This window comes from Geospiza fortis, unplaced genomic scaffold (genome assembly GCF_000277835.1).
Source record: "Geospiza fortis unplaced genomic scaffold, GeoFor_1.0 scaffold172, whole genome shotgun sequence".
NCBI classification, from domain to species: Eukaryota; Metazoa; Chordata; class Aves; order Passeriformes; family Thraupidae; genus Geospiza; species Geospiza fortis.
This window is the reverse complement of record NW_005054309.1, coordinates 8858235-8874616: the sequence shown is the minus strand read 5'-3', so window position 1 is coordinate 8874616 and position 16382 is coordinate 8858235. Positions and strand designations below refer to the sequence as shown.

At 44.6% G+C, this 16382-nt stretch overlaps 1 protein-coding gene across 3 annotated transcripts in view; it reads right to left on the bottom strand.

Annotated features, from left to right (window-relative positions):
• Positions 1–1382: 1382 nt before the first annotated feature.
• Positions 1383–16382, bottom strand: part of GOLIM4 (golgi integral membrane protein 4) — a 29127-nt gene continuing 14127 nt past the window's right edge. Inside the window, exons 4-17 of one of the 3 annotated variants that reach the window (XM_031055470.1) lie at positions 15832–15885; positions 15180–15330; positions 13925–14007; positions 13332–13415; positions 10767–10937; positions 9378–9701; positions 8149–8184; positions 7958–8034; positions 7454–7533; positions 6759–6871; positions 5520–5687; positions 5039–5107; positions 3543–3623; positions 1383–3218 (exon numbers count right to left, since the gene is read on the bottom strand). In XM_031055470.1, the coding sequence (XP_030911330.1) occupies positions 3057–3218; positions 3543–3623; positions 5039–5107; positions 5520–5687; positions 6759–6871; positions 7454–7533; positions 7958–8034; positions 8149–8184; positions 9378–9701; positions 10767–10937; positions 13332–13415; positions 13925–14007; positions 15180–15330; positions 15832–15885 (1653 nt within the window). In that variant the 3' untranslated portion in view covers positions 1383–3056. Of the gene's footprint in view, positions 3219–3542; positions 3624–5038; positions 5108–5519; positions 5688–6758; positions 6872–7453; positions 7534–7957; positions 8185–9377; positions 9702–10766; positions 10938–13331; positions 13416–13924; positions 14008–15179; positions 15331–15831; positions 15886–16382 lie in introns of all 3 variants that reach the window. The other 2 variants (XM_005419044.2, XM_031055469.1) reach the window with 2 other exon arrangements.

Sequence of the window (16382 nt, the reverse complement as noted above, 5' to 3'; positions counted from 1 at the left end):
TATTGATTTTGAGGTTGGAAGCATCTCAGTATTTTTCATTATTGCACCACATCCCTTCCTTTTACAACCAAATCGATGCATTAACGTGGCCATCTGGCATGGCACAGAGCAGGGAGGGGAACATTTCCATTTCCAGTTTGCCTTTGTTTCCTAGAGCATTTGGCGGCCCAAGGAGTGCAGTTGGCTCTTCTGTGCCACATAATGCTGCTGTTCCTCAGGGAAGGAGGTCAGTGGGATACAGATATTCAGAGGTCTGGCTTGGAGAGTCTGGAAGCTCAGAACTGAGCTCAGCTACAAGAGCCTGGAGCCCAAGGCTCAGGTGAATACAATTCTGCACAAATTGCTTTGTGTAATAGATATTTCTGTGTATCTGTGTACTCACAGATGTAGAATTCCAGGATGGTTTGGGTTGGAAGGGACCTTAAAGCTCATCCAGTCCCCCCCCCTGCCATGGGCAGGGACACCTTCCACTGTCCAGGGTACTCAAGGTCTTATCCAACCTGGCCTTGGGCACTTCCAGGGATGGGGAATCCACAGCCCCCCTGGGACACCTGTTCCTGTTCCTAACTACCCTCACAGTGAAGATTTCTTTTAATAACCAGCCTAAATTCTCCCTCTTCCAATTTGTACCCATTATATATATATATATATGTATAATATGTAATTTATGTGTATATTATACATCTGTAATAGGTATACTATGTCATATGTATATATATAATATAAATATGTATGTATAATATATATGTGTATATATATACACATATATATTATACATACATATTTATATTATATATATACATATGACATAGTATACCTATTACAGATGTATAATATACACATAAATTACATATTATACATATATATATATATATACACACACATGATGTATATTTTAATGAGTCCCTGCCAGGCCTGTTGCTGCCAAATCCCAAAGTGATGAAACTTCTCCCTTAAAATTCCAGGTTCCCCTCTGGCTGGTCCTAAAGCAGAGCATCACCCTGGGGTCACACTCTGAGCTGGAAAACTCAGCTGAGCACCCCTTGTGCTGTTCATCCTCTGCCCCAGGGCTGGGGCTGTGGCCCAGCTCCACTTGGTTTTAGGTCACTGACACTCACTAAATTCTTGATTTGGCATTCCCTGAATTCCAGGGATCCTGTGGCAATGAGGAGCAGCTCAGCTACCCCATGGTCCTCTGGCACTCTGACCCTTGTCAGGCACAGAGGTGGGAATATCATTAATAAAAATATTCCACTTCCCTGAAAATGCTGCCAGGGCTCCATCCCTTCCCCTGCTTCCTGTATTAAAATGAAATCCAAACACATCATGAGGAAAACTGACACAAACCCTCAGCATGTGAAAGATCAGTAACTACGTTCTAGTTTATTGACTGCAGTCAAGTTTTATTATGCCTCAAATAATTAAATACTGCAACCATGACATTAAAAATACAGGCCAATTTACCAAAATAATTGTATTCTGAAGATTATGTACATATTATACATTTTACAGTCTCATGTAAACTTTTTTTTATACATAAGGTAAATCTGATTTATGGTAACTAGAAAACCCAAAATACTCACTGACAAAAATCTTCCTATGAAACAGAAGCACGGGATCTGGGACAATTAAGAAAATTGCAATGAATGGAAACCAACTATAAAACATAATATAATCAAGTTAGTAGAAAAATGAATTAAATTACATTCATATAAAAAATTGAACTGAAAACATTGCTATGCATCATTATTAAAAAAAAAACCCCAAAGGGAAAAACCCCCACTCCCTCTCTTTATATATTAACACAGCCTTTGATGGGGAGCTCCCCTGTGCCTCATTTCCAGCAATGGGGCATAGCCTGGGAAATCCAGATTCCCATTCTCCTCTAACATATATTAAATAACTAGTGTCTGTACCAATACAAATATTGTATAATTCATGCACTGGGATTATGTTCAGGGTAGCCCACACCAAGGCACAATTCTTGTGTCATTTCCCCCCCTCCCCTCCCCAGGTTTCAGCATGCAGTGCTGGAGATGTTTGCTAAACAACTTCTGTGGGCTTTGGCTCGAGTCTGAGGCTCACCCTGGGGCACACAGAAATCCTTCCAGCAGATTTTTGTAAATAAATAAGGAAAAAGAAGGTAAAGGCCTTAAGTTCAGCATCTTGCACCAACTGTGTCAGCTCAGCTACCACACCCTCCAGGAAACATGGCACTGAGGCAACATCATTCTGGTTCTGGTCAAATATTTTATATATTAATGAGGACAAGGAGATTGCTGCTGCTGCTGTAAATCTTCATCCCTGCAACACCTGTAGTGTTTTGACTTGGCATAATGGAGCTCTAAGTCTAAATTGGTTTTCAGCTCCCAGCTCCTCTCAGCACAGCCCCATTTGCATGAGCAGCCAGGTACTGCCTGTAATTGAAGTACCTGGGAATGCTCATTAAAATAAATGCATAATTGAACCCTATCTAAACAGCTGCCAAAATTAACAGCTGGCAACTTGGCTGCATTCTGAAGGCTTGTAAAATTTGCATATTTTATAACTGTTCTGCACCTAGAAAAGGCCTGGTCCTGCAAAGGGCACAGCCTGTGCTTGGCTTTGTGAGGTTACAAGGAATTTGCAGCCCTTAGTCAGAATAAATCCATGGAAGACAACGAGCTGGAGTGACTGAAGTCACCTGGATTTAGGCACTAGGAATATTCCCTCAGTGGTGAGTGCACCTGACATGACACCAAACATTCTGTCAGGCCTGGACAAGGTGAAAGTGTATCCAAAATGGCCTCTATAAACCGTGCCCAGAGTTACAAAAAATCCAACCTAGAGGATGTCTGGTTATGTACAGCCTGGATAGAAAAGAAATCCTAATCTAGAGTATCAAAATACTGCATTCATATAAACACAGGACAGCACCTAATAGAAAAGTAAAAAGTGGAAAACACAAGCTTTTCTTTTTTCTTTTTTTGAAATTAAATACCCTAAAAAAAGTTGGTTAAAAAAACAAAAAGACAACAGGAATTTGTGTACTGGAAAAAGAAAAATGAAGGGAGGAACTACATCTCCCCTCGTCTGCGAGTTTTTGCTGCAACACCTCTGCCTTCCTCCTCCTCCTCCTCCTCTTCCTCCTCATAATTTTCTTCATGAATTGCTTTTTGGTTGTTGTCTTCTTGCATTTCTTGCTCTTGGTCTGTCCCTCTGTTATTCTTTTCATCTGCCTGATTGGGGAAAACAAAACAAAACAAACTTACAACAGATGCAGTGCCAGTTTCCTTATAGCTTATTTTAGGGCAGTGAAATGATTTTCAGCTGGAGTTGTGAGAGCTGATGGGCAGAAACAGAAAAAAAGAGATTTTCCAAAGCCTGCAGGGAGCACGAACTGACACAGAGGTGGAAGGGTGAGCAAAACGAAGTTGGGACAGCAAGAAATGTCCAGCTCTATGGCCCAAAGCAAGCTAGGACAATTATGATGTCACATCCCTGTGCCATGAGCAGTGTGGTCAGGGTTTGATCCTGTCCCTGAGCCCTTGCACAGAACTCACAGTTTCCTCATTTTCCCCATAGGGCTCCTCAGCATTGTGCTCCAGCTCTCGCTTCTTCTCTTCAGTCAGATCCTCCTGCACCTGCAAAGCACAAGAGATGTTCTGTGTGGTTTAATTGCCTTTCAAAGAGCGGCCTGTGCCACAACTGGGCACATGTTCACAGATTTTTACAGAATATTTTTACAGAATGATATTATGTGGTATTTTTACAGAATGAAGATTCTAAAGAAGGGAGAAGAGAGCAGGGAGAGGTTAAAGGAGGATAAAAAGAGCCATAATCACCCAAGAGTCAGGAAACTCACTTCCTCTGAGAGCATCTAACTTTTAAATACAATTCTCACAGACAATCTCTTCCTTGGAGAGAGCAGGTCATGCTGAATGTCTCCCTGATATTCAGCTTTTGGATCTCTCATTCCATTTTGTTCTGCCAGCGCTCTCCCTCCATTCCATGCCCCACCTCCCATGTTAGGTGCAAATTTGAAAGAGGAATCTTTTGGAGTGAACTTGATTTCCTTTTGGGAAGTGCTGCTGTGCTTGTCTGCTCCAAACAGTGTCCTGTGAGCTGGGTCAGAGGCATCCATCACACCAGGGTCACTTTGGGAAAGATCTGAACTGCAATATTCGAGTCCACCCACTAAAGGAACTGATCCCCACTGCAGCATCTCTTTTCTCTCTTAACTGCTCACTCAATCCCTGCTGCCTCTTCCCTGCTCCCACTCAGCACAGTGGGCACATCCTTTCTGAGATGTGTATAAATGGTTCCTGGAAGCCAAAGAGCAGCTGCCAAAGGCCAGCTCTGCCCAGCTCCCAGTGTCCTGCTTGGATGTGAGCAGCAGCATTTTGCTAAGTGCATCCCAGCTAATCCAAAGTGCTCCCCATGAGGGAGTGACAGCAGCCAATTCCAGGGCTTTGTTTGAAAGGGGTTTTGTGGGAAGCAGAAATAGGAATTGATCAGGTACTGCTGAGGGGCTCAGGGTGGTGCCTGCACAATGAGCATGACATGAAGGGGAAAGTCCCTTCCCTCCCTCTCTGCTCCAGCTCCATGTGCTGTCAGCTTCCTGAGCAGCTCCAGGAACTGCAGCTTGGATTGCTCAGGAGGAGCACAGATAAATCAAAGTCACAGCTACAGAGTGAGTAAGTGGCCAAGGAAGCAGTTTGCTCAGAACTGCACTGTGTGATTAGAGATTAATGAGGTTTTCTGTGACCTTGAGGTTTCCAGGAAATTTTACTTGTGTTGTGAAAGGCTTAATCTTTTCAATTATTGCCCAATTAATGCTGTGTGGCATGGAAGACTAATGGATTGCAGCACAAGAGTATGAGTAACCCAGAGTGTATCCAGAAGGGGACAGCAGAGCAATGGCAAAGACTTCCCAGGTTTGCTAAAGTCAAACAAAGTCATTTGGGTTCATCCTGCAGGTCCAAAAGACACCAAAGAGTGTTAATGGAGCTGTGCTCTGCTGCCTGAGCCTACACCTGCCTTGGGTCTGTGTTCTTACCTCCTCTTCTCCCTCTTCCTGGTATTGTTCATCCACATTATCCTCCTGCTGGTCTGGATTTCCTGCCATCTGCACAAAGATCACATAAAAATTCAGATCTATGAGCTTGTCTAATAACCAGAGGGCTGAAGATTAAAGCTTCTTGTTCTGGAACTAAAGCTCTCTGTAAAGCTGAAGTAACAATAATGGCAGGAGAAGTTTTAGTGCATTCATTAGCAGCAGTGAGAGCCCAGCTCTGTGATTTAAAGTTGCCCTCAATTAAAAAATAGCAGGATGAATATAAAAAATATCACTTCACAGAATAAAGCAAGACTTTCCATACTAAGCAGGAAGACAATGGAATAATCACCCCACTGTAGACCAATGCCATGAAAATTCAGACTCTCTCAGCCTGGAGGAGTTTACAGCTCCAGCACAGCTGAAATGTGCAGCTTTAGCCTCCTGAAGGAGCCCCAGAGGTGCCTCTTTTGCCTTTACCCACCACCAAGTGCTCCTCCATTCCTGGATGTCCTTGTTTCTGACCCGTTTCCTTGTGCTTCTCATTCTCCTCAGGCAGGTTTTCTTCTCTCTCTTGCTCAGCTTCTTCAAATTCATCCTCTCCCTGATTATTGGGGTCATCAGCAGGATTCACATCTTCCATGGCTGCCTTCTGTAATTTACAGGAGGGAGTGTTAAATACTTTTAGCCCATGGTCCAGCTGCATTTCCCTGGAAAGAACAGCAGCATGGGCTGTCAGAGCCAGCTCCATCCCCACAGGGAGCAGCTGGACTCTCTGCAGGGCTCACTGAGCCCTCAGCATGAGCAGGGACAGAGGTGCAGGCACCTGTCTGCTGAAACCCACAGAATTCTGTCCCAGAGCTGCTGCACAGCCTGTGTTTGCTGACCAGCTGACAGTGCCTGATAAGGCCATGTGAACAAAGATAAGAGCTGAATGCTCACAGCTCCACAGAGCTGATGGCATCATTCACTATCAGCCTGTCCTGCTCTGTTGACCTTGGCTATGTCTACAAGAAAACAAAACACTTTTCACCTTTGCCAGGCAGAAAAGGAGCATTTTCTGCTTATCATTCAATTAAAGCAGTTTTATATCTTTATAGACAACAAGTTAAAGATCCCTTAGAAATATTCACTGTACTTAATTTGCTGAATGGGAGGGGAGTAAGGAAGGTGCACTTGATGTGGACAGCTCCAGGTAAGCTGGAGTTTGGGGCAAGGCCCAGGGTGATTCTCCTGCCCCAGGTCTCTGTGCAGTTGGTATCAGGGCTCAGGTCAGTGCTGACCTACATCCTCTTTCAGGACCTCACACCTCTGTACTGACTCCAGCTGGCTACAGAAGCTCTTGAGCTGGCCTTTAATTAATGACAGCATGAAAAATCCCATCCCCTCTCATTTTGACTGGGCACTGCTGGCATTTTTGAAGCCAGATGTACCTGTTCAAGTCCCAGCTAAGACCAAATCCTTTATTCCACTGAAAGCACACAGCAAAGGAATGTTGAAATAAACACCTTGCTTCCCACAAGGGAGCTTTTTCCTTTTATTTCTTCCCAAATGAGTAAGGACACCTTTAAATAGATTTTAGATGCTGTTTTCAACTGTCAAGCCTGTCTTCCTAGCAGACCTCTGCTTATCTCATTTCTATAAGGTGCAATTATGTCAGACGAGACCTGTGGGTTCTCACTTCAGTAACACTGCAACCCTCAGCATCTTAATTCATACTTACTGATTCATCAGCCTGCTGATTTTCTGCCTGATGTTCTGCTTCCTGCTGTTCATTTGCATTATTCTGATCATCATCTTCACCTTCATCCTGGTGCTGGTTGTCGTGTTCATAAGCTGGGGAATTTTTTAGGTGATTATTGTTCTACAGCAGTTTTTAGTTATCCCTTTAAGAGTCTCCTACAGACAAGACACTGCTTCTAGCAGTGGGAAGCCCCTACACAAACAGATAATGCTCACAGAATTGATTTACTCCTAATAGGAAACAGAAATTAAAGGATCAGGCCAGGCTGGATGGGGCATTGAATAGCCTGGGCTAGTGGAAAGTGTCCCTGTCCATGGCAGGGGTGTGGAATGAGATGAGTGCCTTCCAACCCAAACAATTCCACGATTCTGTAATTTAAAGAGCTCAAACAAACCCATAGGTAGAGTCAGGAGCATAACCAAGATCCACAGAGCCTGGTAATAGCAGCTCAGTCAAAAGGACACTTTTCCTTTCAGGAATGTGGATATGATCTTTAGTAATTCCTCTATTTCACTCAGTCAGTTCAGCCATGGTTATTTGAGCTTCTGGTTTTAAATTGCAAGTTTATGTTTCACTTGAATCCAATCTGGATATGAAATGAATATTAAAGTCTCCCATGCAAGGCAGTACACAGGGAGCCTGTGAGCATGGCAGGGACAGAAATTCTCTCTTACCTCCTTCCTCTTCCTGAATACCTTGCTCTTCCTCCCCTTGTACAATGTCCTGGTCCATGTTATCATAATGAGCCTGTTGGCTGAGAACACCAAAAGCCAAGCATCATTTCAGTTCCAAATGTGTGTTTTCTGCTTTAATAAACAAACTCCCCACCTGCAGCTCTGCCTCTCTCAGCAGCTGCCAGAGCAAGTCCCAGTTTCATGCTCTATTATCTGATATTTTCTCACATCACCTTTCCTGAAAAATGCTTGACAGAACAGAGACTTTCTTGTGCTGCTACCCTGAATTTGTGTTGTGTCTCTGTATGTGGAGTCTGCAGTTCTGAATAATATGGGTCAGGCAAAGAGCAAAGTCAGGGCTCTGAATTTTAGGGAAAAAAGCTCCAGATCTTCAAGGAATGAACCAACAGAACCCCCTGGAAATCTGCCCTCAGGAACAAGGGAGCAGAACAAAGCTGACAACACAAACCCAGAGCACAACAAGCTCAAGAGGGAGAGTCGCACCTGAGGCGGTTTTTGAAGAGTTTCTCCCCTTGCTCTGCCTGTCTCTGCAGCTGGAGCTCTCTCTCCTGGAGCTGCTGCTGCCTCAGGAGCTGCCCCCTCAGCCTCTGCTGCTGCAGGGACTCCTGCTGCTGCCTCAGCTGCTCGGCCTCCTCTGCTCTCTGCGCTCCAAGGTGCTGCTGCTCCAGCTGCTGCTCGTAAGCTGCTTTCTGCCTCTTTGTCGGTGTTACCTGCACAGAAACGTGTTAGTCACACATTAATCATCCCCTCAGTGATCAGAAACAAGCAGGGAGAAGGCTGTCCAGAGGGAAAAACAAGCTCCATGCAATTGCAGCAAAGTTATTTTTAAGGTTTTTTTAACTGCTTGAAGTTAAAACATTTTTTGGAACACAGACTGGAAGTGTTGGGGTGTTTGGAAGTACACAGGGAAGAAAGAGGAGATTGTGGGCTAAGGAAAGCCATGTTTTTCCTATAAATAATAATAAAACCTCCCAACATATTACATAGTAAAAGGAGGTTTTGCTGACTGATAAGACAGCAAAAAGTTTCCACTGATTTAAGGGGTAATCTCAGGGGGAGCTTCTTTTAGCCTTAAGTGAGACACTGCACATCCTTTTATACTCAGCAATAACTTAGATTAACTCCAGCTCCACAGCTTAACCCACTGCTGCTGTTCTGACCCTCTGCAGCTCCTCAGCACCTCATTACACCAGAGTGACACAATTAATCTACCAGGACAGAAAGTGTTTACAAAGCCTACAGTGAGACCAATGAAATACACTTTCCACTGCAGATCCAATCTAGGATGCAAATCCAGGTTTTATTTGCTAGTTTTATTTAGAGCTGCACACTGACTTCCCCTGGTTATTTTAGTAATGTTTGTCTGGCAGTTAAAATTCCCTGTCAAACAACAGTGAGCACTGAGCTGGCAGTGTGTTTGCAGAGGGCAGGTACCTCTGACAAGAAAGCACTCTGCAATTTGCTGAGATGCATCAAGTTACCAAAGCAGAGCAGTTCTCCATCCCAGCCTCCCTCTCACCTGCTGAGTTCTCCATCAGCTACCACAGGCCTCAGGTTTAAAGTGGGAGACAGGATTCAGTCTGCTGCTCTTTTTTTTTCTTTTTTATTTTCCATCTGCTGCTTTTTATCAGCAGAATTAATGTTCATTAAGGTCTGGCCAGCACTGCAATACAAGTGTGCTCAAGTTAAGCCTGAATCCTAATGCATCCAAGTGCTTTGAATCCCAAATTTTCTATAAACATGACAGTAATTTTATCTAAAAACCAGCGAGTGCTCTGAATCCCAAGCTCTCTATAAAAACTTCATTCTGCCTACAAATAGCTGACTGCAATACAAGGCCAGCAGTGAAAAGAGAAGCCTCCATTGAAACAGCAGATTTAATCAATTAGAAAAGACTCCCTACCTCTGAGTGCAGGTGATCACCCAACATGTTGGTTTCCTCTTCCTTTTGTTCCTGCTTTTTCCATTCATGTTCTTCTGGGGCTTGGTCCTGCTCCTCCTCCAGGTGCTCAGGCTGCCCTGCCTGCTCCATTTCTTCCTCCTCAAGCTCCTTTTTGCGTTCTTCTTCCATCTGCTCTGCCCGTTGCTCCTCATCCTCTCCAGCCTCCTGCTGCTCCTGGATGTTCAGCTCCTTGGCATTCTCATGAGCTCTTCCCTGCACATGCAAAGGTTCAGCCCTGTCCTGCTCCTGGCTCTTTGTTTCTTCTCCTTCCCTTGGCTTCTCATTCTGCAAAACAGACACAGGATTATGTGTGTACAACACATTTATGGATTTCAGTTTCAAGAGAGCCAAGGACAGGCTTGGATCCTTTATGGCAGCCTAGAGCTGCTGTCAGGAAGGCCAAATGCCTGCTTTGGAACGAGTTCCTTCTGCCAAATGGGGTCATAACCTGGTTTGTGGCTCTACAGCTACACAAGGTGTTGTACCACCACAGAGTAAGTTAAGCCTCATTTTACTTGAAAAATGAAAAACTCTTACAATTCTACAGAGCCAGCTTTGTCTTTTAGAGACACAGTTTACTGCTGGCTTTGGCAGAACTGGGTTCATGGCTGGACTCGAAGATCTTGAAGTTCTTTTCCAACATAAATGATTCCATGATTTTTATTTCTTGTAGAAATTCTTGTAAAACAAAATCACAACTGGTTTTTTCTTAACTTCTACATTTACTTCTAGATTACACGTTTTCTGCTTGAACCTTGGTGTGCCAATTTTAAATTCACCAATGTGCCACTGGAACCTTATAAAATAAAAAATTCTTCAGAACATCTAAAAGCTTTCTGTAACACTTGAGATAGCTAAAATTTTAGATTTCTTATTTTAAAAAATTTAAATTTTGACTTGTAAAACAAAATCACAACTGGTTTTTCTTAACTTCTTCCTTTACTTCTACATTTACTTCTCGATTACACGTTTTCTGCTTGAATTTTGGTGTGCCAATTTTAAATGCACTGACTACAATGTGCCACAAGAACCTTATAAAATAAAAATCTCTTCAGAACTTCTAAAAGCTTTCTGAAACACTTGAGATAGCTAACATTTTAGATTTCTGATTTTAAAAAATTAAGTTTTGAGCAACTTCTTAAAACAGCTGGCATGAATACACTTAAAACTGGACTAATCATGTGAGAAAAGATCATCATGAATAGATTTCCTTACCACTCAACAATTAAACCACTCCTCACCGCTTTCCTCCAGCAGTGACAGAGGTGCACAGTCAAACACACTCTCCTGAGAGACATTCAGCCATTGTGCTGGGTCAGAAGCACTGCTGGGCTGTCTGGAGCCCTGTACCTGCTGCTGCTGCTCAGCCCCAGCTGCGGGGGGCTCCGGGGGGCGGCTCTGGGGGGACGGGCCCCGCGCCTCGGGTGGCTGCTCCTTCCCTCCTTCCTCCTTCTCCGCATCTTGGAAACTTGGGATTTTTTTGAGTGTGTCCTTCAGCTGTTTGTACTCCTCCACCTGAGTCTAAAGCCAACATGTTAATGATAGTGTGTCCAAATTAATTTCTTAATCAAATGTAGTCACCTTGAAGTTGCTGGTAGGACATGTGGTAGAAAGCTTGATATTCCAGGGATGGGAGCTTTTAAAATAGAATTTTTTGCTCCAAACATTAGATGACACTGATCCATCAGGATCTTTTCAAAGTGCACATGCATACCAAAGTGTATTAAAAACATCTCTGTGGGACAAAGAAGAGGAGTTGTTTTATTCATGCCAAGCAGGAGAAGTGTCAGAAGGGGATGATGAAGCTTTCCTGGCAGACTAAAGTGAGGGAAGTCAAAAGCATCACAACTTCTCCTTTGCTGGTGGAAAGAAGTGCAGCTCTTTCAGAAACAGAAGTTTTAAAGTACATCTACATGTCATGAGAATGCCAAGTGCTCAACATTTAGACAGGTGTTAGACAAGACAACAGCCAACATACAGAACTGAGGCAAAGAAAGTCACAGTGGTGAAGAGCAAGGGGGAAAGCAGAAGGGAAAAAAAGAAAAGAAGTAGAAGGAAAATGTAAATTTCTAAAGGCTTCCTCAAATGCAACAGTAAAATGTTGGAATTTGATTTGCTGTTTAACTTTGGACAGGATCAGAAAGCTTTAATGAAAATCCAGCAGGGTTGGTATACCCCAATCCCTGGCTCTGCAGTAAGAAGATTTCCAATTAAAGAGGATTTTTTGGGGTGGGCAGGGTGTATAAAAGCTGATCAGCTCCACACACAACAGGTGCCACACCAGAGAGTTTCCCTGCTGCTCCAGGGGACGTGTGAGTGTGTTTGAGAACCTCCACAGGCCTATGGACTCCTAAAACAGAATGGCCTAAAGGGAAAGCAGAGTACACGGCAGAGTCACTCAACTGAATATTCTGAGTCAATGCCACAGCTTAAAATGTGCTGCTACTGGCAGGAAACAGGGTTTATTAAAATATATAATTAATCTGCCTGGCTGGGAAAAAGCACTAAGACCAAAACACTTTAAAGATTCAGGTTAGTGCAGTATTGACCACTGGTGTTCAATGTCTAGAATACACCCAGAAATAGAGGGATCATTTCTGGAGCTGGGAAAGAATCCCTACGGGACTTACTGCAGCTGGTTTGCAGGAGAAACCACATAAAAGTGTGAAATACCCTCTGTTGTCAAGGCATGTGCAAGGCGTGGGACAAATGTCCCAGCCTGGCTGCAGACAGAGAGGCTTTGTGTGACACAAGTTTTCTAATTAAAGAACTGAATCAAAGCCAGGAGAGTGGGGAGCTTCCCTTTGGGCTTGGTGAAACTCAAATCAGCCCGTCCATGTGGCCTTGTGGAATTTCAGATGTTATCAGCACACACCACACAGCAAATGTGGCCAGTGGGAGAAGAGCTCAGAATTAGCTGTCAGTGTGGGTTAGCACTGCAGATTATGATTCTTTTCAGTCTATGAGGGACCTTCCTGATCTTTCCCTGTTTTTTGAGTATCTTACACATACTGACAGGCACAACAAGCAGAACTGGGGAAAAAAAATTCAATGCTTCTAATGCTGCTAACGATTTTGTGGACTGTGAAAACGCCTAAATGAAGGAAATCAGTCAGGAATAAAAATAACTTCACACTGCCTCATTGCCTTTCCCTGTGATCTTTCACCAAAAGTCTTCCTCTGCTCCAACATCACTCCCACTTCCAGATTCCCTGTGGCCTCCACAGCTTGTACTGGCACAGCTGACTGAGCCTGCAACAGTTTGTGCTTCATGGATGGTTCACTTGAAAGTGACATTTAAGGAACTTAATGCTGCTGGCTCTTCCAAAAACTAATCTGAGCTGCACCTGGAGTTTTCATACCTGCACACACATCTCCATCTACTCTCTGCTGCTGCTGCACTGATGTGCATTGCCCAGAGCAGCCCCTGGATCCCTGAAGTGTCCAAGGCCAGGATGGACACTGGGGCTGGGAGCACCCTGGGATGGTGGAAGGTGTCACTGTCATGGCAGGGGTGGCACTGGATGAGCATTTTCCAGCCCACTCTGGAAATCCATAAAAACCTCACAGCCTCCCCAGGCACACACAAGAAGAGATCTGACACCAGCACCCAGGGCTAGGAGATAAATCTGAGGGTCAGAGTGCAGGGTGCTCACAGCAGTTCCATCAGAGAGGACAGAGACAGAAAGGCACTGACAGCTCCCAGGGAAGCAGAGACTCTCTTGCCAGGACCACATGCACTGCTGGGCTGGCCCCCAGCCTGCTCTGTCCCCTGAGCCCTCTGGGGAGCAGCCCCTCTGTGCCATGCACTCCTGGGTCCCCATGCCAGAGGCACATGCAGCACCCTGAAGCCAGGAGAGGTTTGGAGACAGATTTGGGAAGCTGAGAGCCAGCAGGAGCTGCTTTCCTTCTGACCTGAGCAGCAGCTAGTGCACTCTTGTGGTCTTCCAATGTCACCACAAGCTCGTTGTGCTGGGACAGTAAGTTCTTATGCTGTTGCTACACAAAAAGAAGAACATCACACGTTTCACATAAAGTTCATTCTAAAGATCACTTAGGGGGGGTTTGAACTAGGAAGATAATTCAATGTATTTTGAAAAGAAAATCCTTAGCTGGAATTTATTTATTTCACATGGAATGCATATTGAACAGGCAGAGGAAGCAAGCACACCAGGGAACGCAATTTGGAGGCCAGGATGTGCGTAACTAAAATAAAGTTAAAAGTAGGGGTAGATGTCGATGAACATTAAAAAAAAAACAGATGGAAAACATCAGTTTTGGCATTGAGTTTTGCCAAAACATAATTTTTAACTTATAAGACCAAATCCTGATTTCTATACTAAACACTTTTTATTTTTTTATGGGCAGACACCTAAAGCGCAGGTGGCCAAAGACAAATCCAGGCCAGCCTATTCCTCTCCTTTTTCCCACATACAGCACAGCCTGTTCTGGACTTGGGAAAATTTTTTCCTCATGATTTTTAAAGTGCTTCACAGAGCAAGGCCTACCTTGACATCCTGCAGCTGGGTGTGAATGTCTTGGTGAGCTTTTCTCAGCTGCCTGTTCTCCTCCCGTAAGTTATACAGGGATTCTGTTGAAAAGAAATGAGAAAAACACAGAATTTAAACCTGGCTGGATTTGTAACACCAGGCTAAGCACTAAAATTAAGATTATAACACAATCTACATAAAATCCCACACGAGTGCTGTAGTAAAAATTAGGTAGAATAATTGTATGGTTTGTTTTTCTTACTTCTCTCCCCAGCCCTATTAAAAGCTTTCCATTTTCAAGCAGAAAATCATAACATTTGGTGATATTTTCTATCAGTGCACCCAGCCTGCACCTGGAATTCTGCATCACTGCTCCTGCTGGGCGCTGCAGATGGCAAAATTCCCTCTGGAAATCTGAATCCTGGAAAGGCAGAGAGGAAGGCACCCTCCCCTCTTTCCCCACATCACACCTGGCAAGTGACAATTTTCTGTCACAGGACCCAGCTATTCCTTTGGAAGGGAGATGGCTCCAAAAGCTTCTGGGATCAGGAACAGAGGCTTCTATTCCCACTTTTTACATGATGTTGATGTGGAGCCAACAAACAACCTCTGCCTGCAGTGCAGACAAACAGCTCTAGAACCAACCCCTGTGTTAGGGACAGGTGGCAGAGAAGGCTCTGATGGACACAACCCCATCCTTTTGCTCCATGGAACTGTGTAATGAGGACGGAAGAGGCCTGAAAACTGCCCAGAATCTTCAACAGGAAACTGGATGGCAAGAGTAAAAACTGAATTCATCACCCAAGCGTACAGGTGCAACGTGCTCCAGAGGAGCTGGCACATACAGGGAAAAGGGAGGTATAAAATGTAAATAAAATCACTTCAGAAAGAGGCACAATTACATCTCTGCTAGCAGTGGCAAATATTCTTAGATTGCCTTTCAGTTACAAACAAGAAGAGGCAAACCTTTTAATTCCGGTTTATATCAGTCTTAGAATTAAAAATTAAAGACTGACTCAACCACCTCTGACACTGGACAGGCTTTTAAGTGCTGGGTTTTTTGCTATTTCTGTGACCCAGCCAGAAACACAGAGCACATACAAACAGATTTCAGAGAGAGGCCTCAGAAAATCATCAATAAAATGGAACTTGTCAGGAGGCAGAAGATGCACAAATGACCTGTGAGTGAGAACAGAGAAAAAATGCCTCTCTCACACCACACAAAGCCAAACACCCAATTTAACATGGGCAGCCAGACACAGGTTAAATTTACCCTTCAGCTTGGAGATCTCCTGCTCCTTTTCCTGCTGCAGCTGTAGGTATCTCTCCTTGTGATCACTGAATGTTCTGCTGAACTCCTCTCCCTGTTTTCGGTGATCTTCCTCAAGGTCAGCGTGCTGCTTCTTCAGCTCTTCGTGTTGACTCTGCAAATACCAAGTTGGGACACTGGAACAGCTCTGTATCTGCAGATCTGGCTAATATTGTCTTTGGCAATTTGTTTAGTAAGTGCAGATGAATAGGAAGCATTCATAACAGGAAGGTTATTATTCAAAGCATGCACATTGCAGCTCCTTCCAAACACAAAATGATCTCTGTGATGAGCAGGCTCCTCTTCCAGAGCTGTGTCACCTCACCCCAGAGCTGCACTGTCCCCCTGGGAGCTGCTGAATGTGGCTCAGAAAATCCCTACGTGCCAAACTACAAGAGGGCTGATAAGTCAGTCTTCCCTACCAGTAATTGTATCTGATAAGATTAAATTACCCACTGGGAAGCCTGACTAGGAAAAACTGCAGGAAACCAGATTTTAATAGTCAGAGGAAGGCACTGTCCACAAATTGGCACTCTGCAGTGATGCCAGAAGCCAGCAGGCTGTGTCCCCCCAGCATAACCAGTTGCACAGGTGCCCTGCTGCCCCAGTCACTCACCTTCAGCATCTGGTGCTGCACGCTCAGGGCGCTGTATCTGCTGTTGGAGTCTTGCTGGAAAACAAAAGCACTCCTGTGAAACCCCTGACACCCCCTGAGCTCTGCACACACAGCTTTTGGGAGTCACCAGCCAAGGGATGCAGCTCCCCAGGACACAAATCCACTTCCCCCCTGGCTTTGGAGCTCCCCAGGACACAAATCCATCTCTCCCCTGGTTTGGAGCTCCCCAGGACACAAATCCATCTCCTCCCTGGTTTGCAGCTCCCCAGGACACAAATCCATCCCTCCCCTGGTTTGGAGCTCCCCAGGACACAAATCCATCCCTCCCCTGGTTTGGAGCTCCCCAGGACACAAATCCATCCCTCCCCCAGCTCTGGAGCTCCCCAGGACACAAATCCATCCCTCCCCTGGCTTTGGAGCTCCCCAGGACACAAATCCATCCCTCCCCTGGCTTGGAGCTCCCCAGGACACAAATCCATCCCTCCCCTGGCTTTGGAGCAGAGCAAGCTCCCACACTCTGCACCTACTGCAGCAACAACCTATTTTAACTC